At 41.8% G+C, this 17872-nt stretch overlaps 1 protein-coding gene across 1 annotated transcript in view; it reads left to right on the top strand.

Moving 5' to 3' along the window:
* Positions 1-17872, top strand: part of LOC135183770 (connector enhancer of kinase suppressor of ras 2-like) — a 212135-nt gene that overhangs the window by 127666 nt on the left and 66597 nt on the right. The window contains exons 7-8 of the mRNA XM_064158971.1: positions 5530-5589; positions 9473-9541. Of these exons, the coding sequence (XP_064015041.1) occupies positions 5530-5589; positions 9473-9541 (129 nt within the window). The remainder of the gene's footprint in view (positions 1-5529; positions 5590-9472; positions 9542-17872) is intronic.

Here is a 17872-nt window from a genome sequence, read left to right as displayed (position 1 = left end):
AGCCAGCTCCAACCCTCTGCCATAGGACATCTCCCACTAGAACAGGTCGCTCAAGGCCTCATCCAACCTGGCCTTGAACACCTCCAGGGAGGGAGAAGCCTCAACCTCCCTGGGCAACCTGTGCCAGTGTCTCACCATGCTCACTGTAAGGAACACTTTCCTGACATCTAGTTTGAATCTCCCCTCTGCCAGTTTAAACCCATCACTCCTTATCCTGTCATTACAAGACCTTGTCAATAGTCCCTCCTCAGCCTTTCTGTAGGCTCCTTCAGATCCTGGAAGGATGCTATAAGGTCTCCTCAAAGCCTCCTCTTCTCCAGGCTGCAGAGCCCCAACTCTTTCAGCCTGTGCTCATAGCAGAGTGAACAGCCTGTGAAACATTTCCTTGCTCTATAGCACCTCTCATATCAGTAAATGCTTTGGAGTTTCATACCTGACATATCATAGTTATTAAAGAGCATCTGTTTCTTTCTAACCCACTAACTGTTGGCTAGTCTGAGCCATCTTCACAGAGTGAGTGAGAACACTCAAGTCTTGTCTGAAGGTAAGGGCAATAGTTTGTCATTCACCTCTGCTCTGGTCTCATTTGTACAAGTCAAAAAGAAACTAGAAAGAGTAAAAACCTACTCGTGAAATAAGGAGACAAAACATCCTGAGAAAGGATTCCAGTGAAATTCTGCTTGTAAAGGCAGAAAACAGACCAGAACGAAATAGGTTGTGAAGGTAGGACAGTCCTGGACCTGGTAAGACAAGAAGAACAGGCACTCACAAGCCTGAGCAGTAGACAGACAGAAGGCAGTTTGGTGGACAAGCAGCATCAATTGAAACTCAAAGGGAAGAGGCAGGAGAAACCACTACAGCACCACTCAGTTGTGTAGATGTAGACATCCATCTTTCAGCTGCCACTCCAGAAGGCACTCCACCTGCCAAACCCACCCGTGTTTCTTGGTTACTTTGAAGCATCTGAATGTTGTCTGGATTGCCCTGGCTAGCAGATGAGCTCCATCCCTTCTGTAGGAATGCTGATTCTGAGACTAGATATGTGGAAGAGACCTTGTGGGAGAGGGAAGAAGCTTGTGTTATGGAGGCTGAATAGCCAAGGAAACCCCTTGGAGAAGAACAGCCATTTACAGTGATGGGGAAGACAACAGGGGGTGGAAAGCTTAGGATGGAATCTAGATTTTGAAGCTCAGTCATGTATACCCTTTTTGCCTGTGCAACCTGCTGGCAAAACATTCTTGTGTAACCTTAGTCTGAAGGTTTTTGCTCTGACAGCTTGTACAGCTGCAATCCACGAAGCAGTTTGCAAGTGGTTCATGTAAAAAGTTCTGTGAGAATAATTAGCTTACAAGAGTACATCTTCATTTCTGTCAGGTTTTATAACAGAAGTTAATAGGATGAAAATAGCAGATATGTGGATCCTCTTTTAATACATTAGTTTGCAAATTAAAGATTATGTCTATGTAGAAATACATCATTAGAGGAGAATATGACTCTTGAATATGCTAAATCAATATTAGAGCTTTAAGCCACAGGTGAAATAGAAAATCCTGGTACACAAAATAACCATTTCTAGCAGTTTCAGATGTGTTAGCAGTTGTCACAACAGGATCTACTTAGCTATTGATATCTAGGCTAGGGAAGAAGAGGCTTTCTACTTCAATCCTTTAGCTGCAGTATTAAACCTGGATCTGCCAGGAATTTATCATCTGACAAGAAATTTATCAGAATATAGTTCCATTTTTAAGGCTTATTAACTATAAAAATGTTTGTATTAGTGAAAACAATGAAGCAGTTATGATAGCTAAGAGCCCATTAAAGTGAAAGCGTGGTGCAGCTCTTTTGCCTAATCCACCTGTGCATGCTTGTGTGCTTTTCCTGTGTTCACAGAACTGTCAGCACTCTAAAGTGCCAAGTTTGTTGATTTGGGACATTTCTTATCTTCAGAGTAGATTATTTTCATTTTCCACTGGAAGTTTGGTGAAAGCTATACCCTTAAGCTCTTTCATTTTAATCAATAAGCTAGTTTGTGTATATATTTACACACACATATGACGTGTTAACTTTTGAGAGGTCTGGCTAACCTCTGCCTGTATTACTTAAAATATGCCTGGAGGTTCAAGTCCTTCTCTTTAAAAAGGAAAATTAGGTTGGGGTGGGGGTGAAGCACAGCAGGCACTAGAGTTGGGCAGACATAGATTGCCCTTTAGGAACAATATTTTTCTAAGTGTCAGTGTCTTCTTGTGTTGAAGGAGAAACTGTCCTTAAATTGTTCCAAATCTTCCCACTACAGAAGGCAGTGGAGAGTTGGGTTGAGCTGTACACCTGGGTTACACACTGCATTAGCTGCTGTGAAAGGACAGGCAAGCAGTGACAGCACATCAAGGACAGGGGGGAAAAAAAAGGTGATTTGAAGCAGAGACACATCTGGCCTCTAAAATAGATGACACTAAGTAAAGCTCTGGCATGTTTTCCCCAGTCAAAAATATTTTTGGAGCTATCATAGTCTATATGATAGGTGTATAAAAACAGATGTTATAAATTATCTATATAATAACTTGTATTCAACCATAGAAAATATAAAATGAATATTCTAGGTGTTACATTTTTTAGACAGAAAGTAGCCTTTCAAGGGTCTCAAGTTCTGCTCCCCCATCAAAAGAAGAACACAGAGCTGTTGAAGCAAGTCCAGAAGAGGGCCACAAATAGGATCCAAGGGCTGGAGCACCTCTGCTGTGAGGGCAGACTGAGGGAGCTGGGGTTGTTCAGTGTGGAGAAGAGAAGACTCTGGGTGGACCTTAAAGCTGCCTGCCAGGACCTGAATCGATCCTGCAGAAAGGCTGCAGAGGGACTTTTCATAAGTATGTCCAGAGACAGGGCAAGGGGGAATGGTTTGAAGCTGAGGCAGAGTAGGTTCAGATTTGATTCTAAGAAGTTCTTCAATAAGAGAGTGGTGAGGCTCTGAAATAGGTTGTCCAGGGAGGTTGTGGATGTGTCCTCCCTGGGCATATTCAAGGCCAGGTTGAATGAGACCTTGAGCAGCTGAGTCAAGCTAAGAGGTGTCCCTGCCCATGGTAGGGAGATTGGAGTTGATGATCTCTGAGGTCTTTTCTATCCTAAGCCATCCTATGATTCTGTGATATCTCAAGCAGATACAGTGCTGCTGTAGTGATTAACAAGGAACCTCTCCCATTATTTCTTCTTTGGGAAAGCAAGGATGAAAGCTCTGTGTAGGATAATGAGAAAGCTGAGAGTCAAACACCAAGATAGTGATCTGTTCTAGTGGGAAGTGTCCCTGCCTATGGCAGGGGGATTGGAACTGGATGATGTTTAATGTCCTTTCTAAACTAAACCATTCAATCATTCTATAGTTTTTCATATCTTTTGTTCTTAAAGACTAATAGCTAAGATGAAAGAGCAGATAGAAGAATGTAGAGCAATTCTAGTGATTAGTCAGACTTTATGCTTCTCAGATGGCATCTGTTGAGAGATTAAATACTAATTTGATGTTCTCCAAAAATATACATAGCTTACCAGGAGGCTAAGAACTTCATGAAGAAATATGTCATGGAATTCAGTGAAAAGTTTAGCCACTATGTTCTGCTTTGGTTCTAAGAGTCTTAGTCTACAGGTTTGTTAAGTGGGGAATGAATCTTGTTAAAACAAGTAGGATGCTAGAACTGTGATATGAAATTTGATATTGAAAGTGTGGCTGGAAAAGTGTTACTGAATTCTACTATGTGTTAAAATAACAGCCTCTGACAGATGCAGCAGGTTGTGTAAGCTTCTGGCTAAAAGTTGATTCTGGCAATCCAGCATAACACATACTAGAGAGATTTAAATGCCCATTTAAGGCTTTTAATAGAGACTCAACGTCCCACTGTCAGTGAGAACCTCCAGGTTTTTCAGGATCTAGTGCTCTTGTTATGGCTTTCAGCTGGCAAAGAGAAAGAGAATCGCATGTTTGTCAGGAACAGCTGGAGGTGACACAGAGACAATAAAGAACACTGATAAAATCCAGCCAGCTGTGTAGAAGGAAATAGTGGCAGACTCCTCAGAAACTTCTTTCTTCCAACTAATCACATTTTATGAAAGTGGTTTCAAGACTTTAAAGGCTTAATTTGGACATCTTTGTTATTTACAAATAGAAGAACTTATAAAGTGGTTTCAAGGGAACAAGTAGTCACAGTAAGCAAAATCTAAACTGGACTGTCCTGTACAGTAGAGTGAAGTGGCTTTATCAATTTTAGCCTCTCTTTACTTTTAAGGTTTAAATTAAGCTAAACTTGGTGAAATGGAACTAGTTTACCTAAGATAGAAGCCAGGTTTTCCCAGGATGAAAAATCAAAGCAGACCCAGCTACAACAGGTCACTCATGTCCTCGTCTCACATCCTTGTCCACTCGAGATTTGATCATCTCCAAGTTAGAGATTCCACAGCCTTGGCTTGCCAGCCTGTTTCAGTGTTGTAGCATCTTAATGGGGAAATAGGATTTCTTTTCTTTTTAATTGAGCTCCTGCTTGTGCTCCTTTCTTATCCTCTCAACGTGCACTTTCAAATAGAATTTGTCTCCATCTTCCCTACACCCTTCCAATTTAGGTGGTTTTAGAGAGTGATACAATCTTAACTTTGTAGTACTTTTCTTTTTGTGGGAAGCCTGAAGATTTTCATCAGTGTTCTGAAATTGATTTCTGAGAACAAAATGTCCTTTCTCATTGCTGGGGGCTCTAAACTTCTGTTTTGACAGCACAAGGTGATGCAGAATTATTGAGAGGATAATGAATCAGCAGTACAATGTACCAATTAGATTAATTAGATTCCAAAATTTGATGGATAGCCACAGTGTATGGAGAGATGGGATGCTATGACCTTACTCCCGAGAGGCAAGAACACAGGCAATTGAGTGTCACTGACATTTAAGGCTCTGTCTGTGCGTGTGTACAGCTAGATAGATACCTACTTAGGCTGTCGCTCTGTATCATGTCCCTTGCATCCTTGAAGCAGTATTCCTGCTGGACTAATTACAAAGCTCCTGTTTGTTCACCAAGCTCATTTTTCTCCATGAATTGGTGATGTGAGCACCAGATCATGCATTTTTTTGTTTAGACTGTGGATTCATATTTATTGACTCAGTAACTCTCTGAAGATAGGGCATTGAAGTTTAAAGACTCTTCATGGTTTCAGTTTTGATCCTTCTTTTATGTCACTAGTAAGAAAAAGAGGTCATGATAAATATTTCAAGTACTGAAGAGGGAAAGAGCTTTTAATGCTAATGTTCAGTGTTGAATTTGATCCAAAAGCTTTGTTGGAATAAGAAAGAAAGCAGTCAGTGAGAAAAATCTGCTGTTTGTGATGAGTCTTGATACATATTTGTTTAATTTAGATTTACAAATGTTAATTGACCATGATGTCTCCCAGTCTGTTCAAATGTTAGGTCCTTAGAATGGAGTAAGCATATTTCAGTTATCATGCAAACATCATTTATTTGTTTCCTACAAGTATTAATTACCTTTGTTGCTTCTTTTTCAGGGCATGTATATCAAATCGACGTATGACGGACTGCATGTAATCACGGGAACAACTGAAAATGTAAGCTCCTCTACTCTCAAGTACTTTTACCATGCATGCAAGTGTTTTCTGTATATCTGCTCTACAGAATATGTAATAGGAAAGCTTGCTGGAAATCAAACCACTCTTTTCTTTATCTTTTCTATACATACATTATGCTATGCTTGTAAAAACTTGCAGCCCCTGGACAGTGTTGGAACTGGCTGCCCTTGGAATCACTGCCCCTGGAAGTGTTGAAGAAAAGAGCTTGGCACCTCCACCTAGACACCTACCCATCAGATACTTATAGATGTTGATCACAGAATCATAGAATCAACCAGGTTGGAAGAGACCTCCAAAATCATCCAGTCCAACCTAGCACCCAGCCCTAGCCAATCAACTAGACCATGGCATTAAGTGCCTCATCTAGGCTTAGCATGAACACCTCCAGGGATGATGACTCCACCACCTCCCTGGGCAGCCCATTCCAATGCCAATCACTGTCTCTGGGAAGAACTTCCTCCTAACATTCAGCCAATAAGATTCCCTCTCAGCCTTCTCCAGACTAAACAACTCCCAGGTCTCTCAGTCTTTCCTCATAGGAGAGGTGTTCACATCCTGCAGTTTTCCTTGCAGCTCTCCATTGGCCTCTCTCCATTAGATGCCTGTCTCCCATGAACTGGGGAGCCCAACGCTGGACACAGCATTCCAGGAAGTATAAAAAGTAGTTTTATGAAAATAACCATTCCTGGAAGAACTGTCTTAGAAGGAATTAGTCACCATTGTGCTTTCATGTTTTACATCACCTGCAGTAAAAACACAGAGGAGACTAAGAAAAATGTATAAATTATCATTTTTGTTGTAGACCTGAAGTGTTAGGAACAGCACCCACGGCACACAAATCAGTATGACTGATCAGTGAAGTCTTAACAGCATGGCAGGAATAAAGAAGTAGATTCTAAATATCCTTCTTGTTTCTTAACTTGTAATTCATAATTACAAAACTGAAAGAAAAAGTAAATTGCCTTCAAGTGCTGCAATCTGATTACTCTGACAGGCTCCGTACAAAGACTCATCCTTTTTGGTTTTCATATAGTCTTTTAGTCACATTGTTTTCCTTCAGCTTTGGGTCTGTTCAGCAGCATGTAGCTGCGTGGATTATAGTCTGAGATATTTTAAAGTTAGGGTTGTGTCATTAATATTATTATGGTGTTGTTCTACAGTGCAAAGGCCAGGCTGAGTGAGGCCTTGAGCAGCCAAACCTAGTCGAGAGGGGTCCCTGCCCATGGCAGGGAGATTGGAGTAGATGATCTCTAAGATCATCTTGAGTCTTACGTCCAGTTCTGGGCTTCTCAATTCAAGAGAGATGTTGAGGTGCTGGAAGGTGTCTAGAGAAGGGCAGCAAGGCTGGTGAGGAGCCTGGAGCACAGCCCTGAGGAGAGGCTGAGGGAGCTGAAGGTGTGCAGCCTGCAGAAGAGGAGGCTCAGGGCAGAGCTCATTGCTGTCTACAACTATCTGAAGGGAGGCTGTAGCCAGCTGGGGTTGGTCTCTTCTGCCAGGCAACCAGCAACAGAACAAGGAGACACAGTCTCAAGTCTAGGCTGGATGTTATGAGGAAGTTGTTGGCAGAGAGAGTGATTGGCATTGGAATGGGCTGCCCAGGGAGGTGGTGGAGTCATCATCCCTGGAGGTGTTCAAGCAAAGCCTGGCTGGGGCACTTAGTGCCATGGTCTGGCTGATTAGACAGGGCTTGGTGCTAGGTTGGACTGGGTGAGCTTGGAGGTCTCTTCCAACCTGGTTGATTCTATGATTCTAAGATCCCTTCCAGCCTAAGCCATTCTATGATGATCCTGTGAATATTGAAATGATGCAATGCTAACACCCAAGGTACACAAAATCAGCTCCGTGCAGCTAGCAGAAGTTGTAAATCCTTCTGCCATACAGCCGTGGCCTATATGAGCAAGCTCCACATGTGACATTTTGTTCTGCTTTCAGTAGTGTTGCATCATGCAGCTGTTGCCACTAGGTTTGTAGACAGTGGAAACCCATGGCAAGCGGAAGGTTTGTGTGTCACTGTTTGTAAAGACAAGTCTAATGCAAATGAAACTTAAAGTGGTTTTGCTTGTTAACAGCACTGACAGCATTTAGAGGCCTCAAATTGGCTCTGTGTGTCTTGGGTCCTGAAACTTATGAATGATCCATACTGATTGTGTGGCAACATATTTCAGTCATAGATTGAATTGCTCATGGTGTAATTAACCCACTATTTTACTCTATTTCTAATTCATGGTAGAAATAAGACACAGTTTGTGAGGAAACATTTACACATTTGTAATACACAGGAGGAGTTACTACATCATCAGCCACTCACTTTTCTTTCTAACTAAACTTTAGATGTCAAAACTTTTTGCTATGGCATACATCCTAAGCAGTTGCTTTTTTGTTTTTGTTAGAAATGTAATCACATGTGCTGATAAATCATCTTCAAAGACCTTTAATTTCTGGCATTTCAGCAAATTGATTTATCATTCCTTTTGAAGGGATAATTGACCTCAGAGCTAATGTTTCATTTTCAAAGATAATAATTAGCTCGGCCTCATCAAAGCCAGGCAAGGAGCTAAAAAGAGAAGGAACCAGGCCTTTCCTTTTCCAACTAATATCTACTGAAATTGAACTTTGAGTGCTTTGTTTCAGTTTCCTGCTTATCTTCTATTCACAGTTTAAAGCTTTTGTACTCATACAAATATGTTCACAGAAGTGCTTATGAAAGAATAAGCAAAGATCACGAAGGTGAGGAGTAGGAGTGTGGCTCATGGTGGGAAGGTTGGACAGAGCAAGATTAGGGAGGATAAGACAGCAGCAAGCTCAAGGTGTGATGGTTTGGGAGTTACTTGCCCCCCCACCCTCCCCCCTTATGAAATCACCCCCCCACCCTCCCCCCTTATGAAATCACCCAGACTAGATCAGCTGCCTGGAAGTTAATGAATGAAGCTTTATATTCACAGCTTAGCACAATATACAAGCAGAGATTTACAGTATATTACAGCTATAGACAGAGATGCACAAATTAAAGGTAATACAGAAACACAATACACCTCCCAGCAATCATAGTGCCCAGGAGGGGCTCCCAACCACCCTTCCACTTTCTTTCCATCCCTCTATCTTATCCCAGAGTCTGACTTGCGTGCAAGGTGAGCTGGGAGGATTGGCAAGGGAGTTAGATGCAGAATGGTTAGTTGGGTTACACAGATCCAAGTAGAATCACAAAAGCCTAGGGAGAAAAATACAGACACCAGCCCCAACAGATAGAGATTCTGTCTTATCTGTTTGTGTCCTTGCTTTTATACATCCCAGCAAGCCTGTGGGTGAAGCAAACGTCAGCATTGTTTCCTTTTCACAGCCTGTCATCTAATTTCTCTCATTAAAATATTCCATTTAGCCTAAAACTAGCACCCAAGGTAAAAGCTGTGCTTGGAACAGCACCTGTAACCACTTCAGCCACTGTGTCAGACACTGGCTATTTGCCCTGCTGGCTGTTTTTTTCTTACTGATTGAATGATTCCTGATGTCATGCAGTGAGCTTTCTTCTGTGTGATGTAAATTCACACAGTCTATTCCCAGCAAGATTGTGACTGAGAGGTAGAGAGTTACCAAAGCCGGAGTAGTTCACCCAGCCAGAAAGGCTGTTCCCCAGCACTGGCAGCGAGGTTCTGCATTGCTTCATTAAATTGCTATTTGGAACCAGGCAAAACAACAAGCTTACAAATATTTTTTTTTTCATAAATAGGACCAATTATTGTTTCATATCAATTATGCTTTTGGCACAATTTTCTTCCCTTCTTGAACATTCATTCTTTTAATCCCCACTCTTCCCTTTCCCCTCCATGCCCCTGATCTAAAGTTAATTATTTTATCTTGTCCTTAGTCTCCTGCTGACCAGTGTAAGAAAATCCATGCTGGTGATGAGGTGATCCAGGTCAATCATCAAACTGTGGTAAGTATTTTGGATGTTCCTCAGGCTTTGCCTATTGCCATTGTTGATACAGTAGTAACTCTTAGTTGGTAACTTTGCCAAACTGCACTAACAGTTACTCTTTTAAAATAGCCTAAGTTATGCGTAGTAAGAAAAGGCACAAGTTGGTGAGACTCTGGAACAGGTTGCCCAGAACGGTTGCAGATGCCTTTTCCCTGGGAGTGTTCAAGGCCAGGATGGATGAGGCCATGAGCAGTCAAGTGTAGCTGAGAGGTGTTCCTGCCCATGGCAGAGAGGTTGGCATAGATGATCTCCAAGGTCCCTTCCGACTTATGGTTCGATGTTTCTATGATTCTGTGAAGCTGAGTCAGTAACCAGCCAATAACAGCCAGAAGGGCTAAGCCAAATTTACATTTTGCATGGTTGCTGTTCAATGTCTTACTCTTTAGATAAGGAGATCCCAGAATGTTTAATTGGAGTTCTGAGCCTTGTCATTCTGGATATGCCAGCTAGTCTGACTTCTTCTCTTAAACAGAGTTTTGCATTCTGCCTCCTGCAGGATTCAGATTAAAAATGCAGAACTATTCTAACAGCCACAGAATCTGGAGATCTGTTGAGGGGAAAAAGCCCATGAAGATGACTAAAGTCTTGATAGAAATCTGTCAGATGTGCTTTTGTGCGTTCTTACACATAGATTAAAAGTAGATCAGCAGGTTATAAGGTTACTGAAACTATCGGTCTGTATAAAATCACATGAGCATGTGTGTGCAGAAGTATCTGCTGAGCCCAAGGTACCTGATGTCTGTTTCAGAGTTCTATGCCCCAACCCTCTTCTCTTCATGGGCAGGAAATTTTAGTGTTTTAAGTATGCCTTTGATCTTTAAGTGTGCTCTTTAAGTCACTACTGCTACGTTTTGCTGCAAACTACGCTTAGTTGTGTTCCTTCTCCACCCAAGCTACCACAAGTTGCAATGATCGATATCATATTTATTATTTCCATTAGTGGGCAAGAATAGTTCAAAGGCAGCAGCTCATTAAATTTCTATGTAATCAATATTTTTAAACTAGCAAGACCAGCTCATGTATTCAGGTGAAACCCACCTGAAATTTAGTGATGAGTAGTCAAATAACCTTACTAAGTAAGGTTTGTATATTCACATGGTCATCCTACAGCTTTTCCACGGCAGTCACCGCTCTTGTTCACCAAGTAGAGGAGTGTGGATTTGTGCCTGCACAGGGTACTCCCCAGAACTCTGGCTACACTTCCTTGTACCACCTGTGACCCCACAGTTCACCAAAAAAGCAGGCACCACTAGAAGTAAAACTGTGGCAGAGAAAAACACAAAGCAGTCTGAAACTCTACCTAGCAAAGTATGCTTGATCAGCTGCTGTGTGCTTCTCACTTCTCTCACAGTATCATGGGGCCATTTTTCTTGCTTGGCAGTTTGTATGCCATTTGTGCCAGCAGTCTGATTTCTGGACTGGAGATTAGATGCTCCTTTATCCTTCACTCTTCCTCATTCTTCCTTTCAATATTTTGTTCCACTTTTTAAGGTTAAATGCCACATCTTCATTCCCTTCACTCCCATTGATTTGCAATCAGTAATGAAGCATTTAGCATTGTCCTGTGAGGAGGCACATTACTTCTTTTAATATCGTGTTCATTCTCCATACTTAAAGTGTTTAAAGCCTAGGAGATAAAAATATAGGTGTTAGTGTTATTTCTTATTCCTGTTTTAACCTGTTCATTGGTTAGGAAGGCTCCATGATTTATCATAGAATCATAATATCAACCAGGTTGGAAGAGACCTCCAAGCTCAGCCAGTCCAACCTAGCACCCAGCCATAGCCAATCAATCAGACCATGGCATTAACTCCTCCAGCCAGGCTTTGCTTGAACACCTCCAGGGACAGTGACTGCACCACCTCCCTGGGCAGCCCATTCCAATGCCAGCCTCTCTCTCTCTGGGAAGAACTTCCTCCTAGCATCCAGCCTAGACCTCCCCTGACACAACTTGAGACTGTGTCCCCTTGTTCTATTGCTGCTTGCCTGGCAGAAGAGACTGCCCCCCACCTGGCTACAGCCTTCCTTCAGGTAGCTGCAAACAGCAGTGAGCTCTGCCTTGAGCCTCCTCTTCTCCAGGCTGCACACCCCCAGCTCCCTCAGCCTCTCCTCACAGAGCTGTGCTCCAGGCCCCTCCCCAGACTTGCTGCCCTTCTCTGGACACCTTCCAGCACCTCAACATCTCTCTTGAATTGAGGAGCCCAGAATTGGACACAGCAGTCAAGGTGTGGCCTGACCAGTGCTGAGTACAGGGCAGAAGAACCTCCCTTGTCCTGCTGGCTACGCTGTTGCTGATCCAGTCCTGGATGCCATTGGCTCTGCTGCCCACCTGGGCACACTGCTGCTTCATCTTCAGCTACTCTCTCCCAGCACCCCCAGGTCGCCCTCTGCCTGGATGCTCTCAGCCACTCTGGCCCCAGCCTGGAGTGCTGCTTGGGGTTGTTGTGGCCAAAGTGTAGAACCCTGCACTTGGCCTTGTTCAGTCTCACCCCATTGGCCTCTGCCCACCCATGCAGCCTGGCCAGGTCCCTCTACAGGGCTCTCCTACCCTCCAAATTTCATCAAATGTGTGCACAAGTTATGGCATACAATGCAAAGGTGTAGAAAGAGGTTTTCTGCAGATATTTGTGTGCTTCAGAGATTCTGCATCTAACAAATTTTATCTTTGTTGTCCCAGCAAAGACGTTTTCATAAGACTGAAGTTGCTGTTGGGTTTTGGTAGTGTCTCAAACATAAATCCTGTTCAAAACAGTTTATTTTGAAAGAGGCTGTGTGGAAGATGACTAAATCCAGTAATTTTGTATGAAAATCCCTTCCTGGTTGGAGAAAGTATGGATCTCTTTTAATAGGTTCCAATCCTCTAACTGACTCCAGGCATCATTTAATCTCAATTTGACTGAACTAGGCCGGTGTATTTTCTAGACAAATTCTTATTCACTCATTTAATGAGATCACCTGAATTGTGAAACTTTCATTGATGTTCCCACAACCTGTGATAAATTCTTCTGGTAGTTAATTATTCCTCTAGCTGAGAAAAAAAATTCATTCTATTTGTAGTCCTTGTTTGTTCAGCACAAGCTCCCACTCCTCTCAGCCTGTTATATATTTTTATCTACTAGATTGAAGAAAAAGGGTTTGGTTTGGTTTTGTTTTTTCATTTTAGCTGTTTTCAGGATGCAATCAAATTACCAGTTTAGGAGGGACATTGAGATGCTTGAGCGTGTCCAGAGAAGGGCGACGAGGCTGGGGAGAGGCCTTGAGCACAGCCCTACGAGGAGAGGCTGAGAGAGCTGGGATTGGTTAGCCTGGAGAAGAGGAGGCTCAGGGGTGACCTTATTGCTGCCTACAACTGCCTGAGGGGTGGTTGTGGCCAGGAGGAGGTTGCTCTCTTCTCTCAGGTGGCCAGCACCAGAACAAGAGGACACAGCCTCAGGCTGTGCCAGGGGAAATTTAGGCTGGAGGTGAGGAGAAAGTTCTTCCCTGAGAGAGTCATTGGACACTAGAATGGGCTGCCCGGGGAGGTGGTGGAGTCGCCGTCCCTGGAGCTGTTCAAGGCAGGATTGGACGTGGCACTTGGTGCCATGGTCTAGCCTTGAGCTCTGTGGTAAAGGGTTGGACCTGATGATCTATGAGGTCTCTTCCAACCTTGGTGATACTGTGATACCTCTTCTTCTTTTTTTTTATTTTGGTCAGATAGATAATGTGAAGCACTTCCAGTTTGTCATCATAATGCATGACCCTCCCCAGCCACCTCTTTCCATTCCCAGCTGTAATACTTGACATATTTAACACTAAGTTACTGACTTGTTCAATGAAAGCTTCACTCATGGGTAGGGCAGTACTCCTGTGCTGAAATTGTCCAAAGGAATCTACACTGAAGTTTCCTTTTTTAAAAAGCTGTTGTTTGTTTTCAAAAGGATACTGAGAAGATGCTTTGACTTTATTTTTTTCCATTAGAAACAAAATCTGTGCTTTCAATTTCAATTTGACTCCATCAGGAAGTCCCTTTTAAGAGAAAAGTCGTTGCCTCTTTTGAAACTGAGAGAGGAGAAAATGTTTCAACAGGTTGAAGAAGATGTAGACTTGGAAATAGCTGTCCTGTCCCTTCCCTGAAGTGGAGTCAGCACAGCTAAGTGTTTCTAATCCTGGAGGCACTTCTCTGGGGTTGTGTAGCTGTGGCAGAGGATTAAGTACTTTCACAATGTCAGTCCCACTGAAATGCTGGATGTAAATAGTTAAGAAGTCTGGGACTGGTGTGAGCCAAATATTTGGGCTGTAGATTTTCCAAATCATTCCTATTATCTACAATTAGTGTACTCATTTTATTTACAGTTGTCTGTGCCAGACAGTTAGGGGAGAGCTGTTTTCAGGCTTTTCTTTTTCCTGAAGCAAGTAATTTGAGACACATTAAAAATATTAACAAACCAAGAGCACGTGGTTTGCTTCAGTTTTCAAACAACTTTGCAATGTAGTTGAGAGATACAAAAGAGTTCAGCAAGTATCAAAGCAAAGCAGCTTGCAAATTATATAATGCAACAATTGAGAAAGAAATAAAACATTTACTAGGTGGAGTCTGGTCTAGCCAAGGAACACTCTGTCATACAATTACAATGATCAAAGGAAAAGTAATAGTACTTTAAGCAAGAAATTAATTAAATCAGGCAATTCACCACTGGCTGTTGAGATCATTTAATCATTATCCCATTTCCTTATTTGCTTTACTGCTTGTCCTTCTTGCTTATTAGATTTTAATAAAACAAAATAAGTGATGCATTCTAAATGCCTGCCACACTAACTCTTTATTTTCCCCTACAGTCCCAGTAGCCTCCAGTTCTGCCACTGCCTTGAAGGTTTTTACTTCCTCTCATAAAAGTACCCAGAAGTGCTGGATGTGCCACTGCACATTTATTTATTTGCAAGATTAGTAATTGCACTCTGCATTCCAGGCATGGTGTCTTTTCTGCTGCCTGGATGAAATAGTTGATGTCATATTGTCTTCCCCCCCCACCCCAGTGTTATTTTATGGGACCTGATTCTTCAATCAAAGAATTGGGACTGTCCTGCAGGGAGAATAGGGAAGTTAAAGCTGGTCACTAACCAAGAAACACTCCATTTGTTCAGTTTTCCATAGGAGGGATTAGTACTGAATGCAGAACAAAGAAAAGAGAACCCATAGTAACTACTGTATGGGGGCACAGGTATTTGGGATGGAAGCAAAGTTGGATGATTTGCTGCCAAGTGCTCTACCTCTCAGTTTACTGAAAGACTGAAACTATCCATGGCAAGTCCCTCAAGAAGCCCCAAGAGTGACAATGGCATGTTGGGGTGTATTAGAAAGGATGTGGTTAGGAAGTAGAGAGAGGTTCTCCTCCCCTGCTACTGTGATGAGGCCACAGCTGGAATATTGTGTCCAGTTCTGAGCCCCTCAGTCCAAGAAGGACCTCAGGGAACTGCTTGGAAGAATCCAGCTGCCTGTAAAATATTTTACTTGCTTCTGTATGGAAAAGTGTTTGATAAAATGAGGGAAAGAGGCTTCAGAAAAATGAGAACTTCTTTGGTTTGGGGTGTTCTTTTATTGTTGGAAGGTCATTGAAAAGGACAGAGAGCAGTAATAACACTTAGAGTAATTCCTGTTGAAAGCTAGATGTTACTCAGGAGCAACTGGCAAGACTCCAGAAGTCAGAACACAGTAATTAATCCCAAATCAACTGAGCACCATAGAGGTGATGCGACTGAAAATGGCAAAGATGAACTTGGAATTAATCAAGAAGAGGTTTCCAAGAGAAATACATTTTTAATGCCATTGTCTTGACATTGATAATATCTTGTCTGAAAGGTTGTGTGATGTTCAGGTCATTTACAGTCAGCCAAAGTGTGGAGTTACATATGAACATTAAAATAAATGTAGTGGGTGAAAAGAAAATGGCTCATCTGTCTCATCCAAAGAGAACTTTGGAAAGGATTACAGTTTGTTTAACCCAGCCAGGTAGGTCTGAGACAGAATTGCTCTTTCTTAAGAGACAGGATTTAAGAGGTCTGTCTTGGAGGATGTTTGATGAACTAATGAAAATGAGTGTGTCATAGTTGCCTGCAGCTACATAGAAGAGTAAGCAAATGTATGGAGCAGCCTAGAAGGGCTCTTTCGGGTCTGCCTGGTTTGCTTTCATGTGTAATGTGTATGTTATGTTATCTCTAAACAGCTGTTGTGTTTAACTACTGTAGTTGCATTTTCCTGCTGGATGAGGCTATTCTTTGGAATGAAGAATGCTAAGCTTTTGGTACTTAGGGGAGGCTTATAAGATGGGGACCGAATTTTTAGTAGAGCCTGTTGTGACAGAACAAGGGATAATGGTTTTGAATGAAAAGAAGGAGATTCAGACTAGAGAGAAGGAAGAATATTTTTGCAGTGAGAATGGTGAGACACTGACCCAGGATGCTATTCCTAGGTAGATATTCCACCTCTGGAAACATTCCAGATCAGGTTGGATGGGACTCTAAGCAACCTGCTTTAGTTGAAGATGTCCCTGTTGATTGCAGGGGGATTGGACTAGACAGCCTTTAAAGGTCCTTTCCCACCCAAACCATTCTGTGATTGTAAATGCATGCTCAGCAGTCTAATACCCTTCCATACTGTTCATTGTCAAGTGAAGTGTGTCAAGAACCCTGGCACAATGAAATAAGTTCATAGCTTTTTTTTTTTTTTTTTGTGTTAAAATATCTATTGAAACAGTGTCCTAGATGTGTGTTGTTTGAATTGTAAATTTGAGTCTTAATGTGAGTTCATTTCAGATAGAGGTAGAGCTGTAAATGTAGTGCCAGGTCATGCCATCTGTTTTGCAGCAGATTTTGTATTGTCAAATACAAGTAGGAAAAGCAAATACAAAAACATGTCATGAGAATTACAACTTCTTCCCCCAAAAGATGTCCTTCTGTTTCCAAACAAATTGCCACATGTTACTTTCAGAAAGGCTCTGTAGTGAATGTCTTCCAGTAGCTGTAATTCTCCCCTAGTAAATGAAAATCACTCTGCAAGATAATGAAAGAACATTTGGATTTCTATCATCAGTTATTGTTAGTAACAGTTAGGCTACTAATAAGAAGAGTGAATCAGCTACAGGTGTTAATGCAGAGCTTCCTATATAGTGACAGAATGTAGGGATCTCCCAGCACACTTGTGTGCAATAATTATTTCTGATGTCCGTGTTAATCAAGCCAGTTCCCTTAATTAATTCCCTAATGAGGCAAAGGGATTTATAGACTTACAATCCAAAAGCATCATAGTCTGTTTCCCTAACAAAAAGTGGAGTTTGCACAGACCTTCTTTTCTCAATGCAAATATGAAGAGAGGTCATACTCTTGAGGTTCAAGTCAATATCCAGATGGCTTTGCTTATGTATTTGGAAAGCCTTGAGGGGAAACATCTGTCCTGGTTCATGTAAGGGTTACTGCAGTCAAAGCAGAATTCCTTATTTTCAGGTGGTATGTTCTAACTATGCAGGAAATACTCTCTGCAGCCCCTCTCTAGATCAAATGGCAAACGTGGTGCTTCTTAAATTCCTCTTTAGTTACCATCATAGGGACCATTAGAACTGCCATATGATGCAGTGAGTGGAATGTGCACAAGTCCCCCCAAGCTGTAAGCCACCTCTCTTCTGTGAGGTGCACTCTATATTTTAGTATTCTCATTCTTCAGTCCTGGCAGATGTTAAGGGTTTGATGAGGAAGGCAGTGAAGGAGCTGAGGAACCACACTGCTGCTTTAGCCTCTGAATTTTCAGGTTAAAAAAAAACAGGGAAAGGACCATAGGTATCTACCCACTTTTGCTGAATAGATCTCACCACAGCTAGAAACTGCTAATTGCTACTACAGAATGATTCTTATGGAATGAATGTCAAAATCTTCCTCAAGGACCAGTTTTTAACTAAGATTTTAACCCACTCTAATGACTTCTATTTTCTGAAAGATATTTTTAGTACTACAATTTATAATAACACATCCAAATTCCTAAGAGCATTTTATCATTGCCTGTTAGTAATGACTGTGGCCTGTTCTCTATAATAGATCTTGGTATTTAATGGTTTTGTCATTAAGGTTCTCATTGGAATAATTTATCATCAACTTAATTATTTATCATTCTTTTCTAAAAGGAGCTCATCGAATTCCAAAGATTTCAGCCTTCTGAAAATTATATCAATCTATAAAACTCAAAAAAAAGCTCATTTTAGTTCTATAATCAAGGAAAAGAAAATGTGTAGCCTCTATCATTTTCTAGACAAAGAAGAAACTAGA

The sequence above is a fragment of the Pogoniulus pusillus genome, chromosome 19 (genome assembly GCF_015220805.1).
Source record: "Pogoniulus pusillus isolate bPogPus1 chromosome 19, bPogPus1.pri, whole genome shotgun sequence".
Classification (NCBI taxonomy): domain Eukaryota; kingdom Metazoa; phylum Chordata; class Aves; order Piciformes; family Lybiidae; genus Pogoniulus; species Pogoniulus pusillus.
The sequence above is the reverse complement of the archived record's forward strand: the minus strand, read 5'-3'. Positions and strand labels throughout refer to the sequence as shown.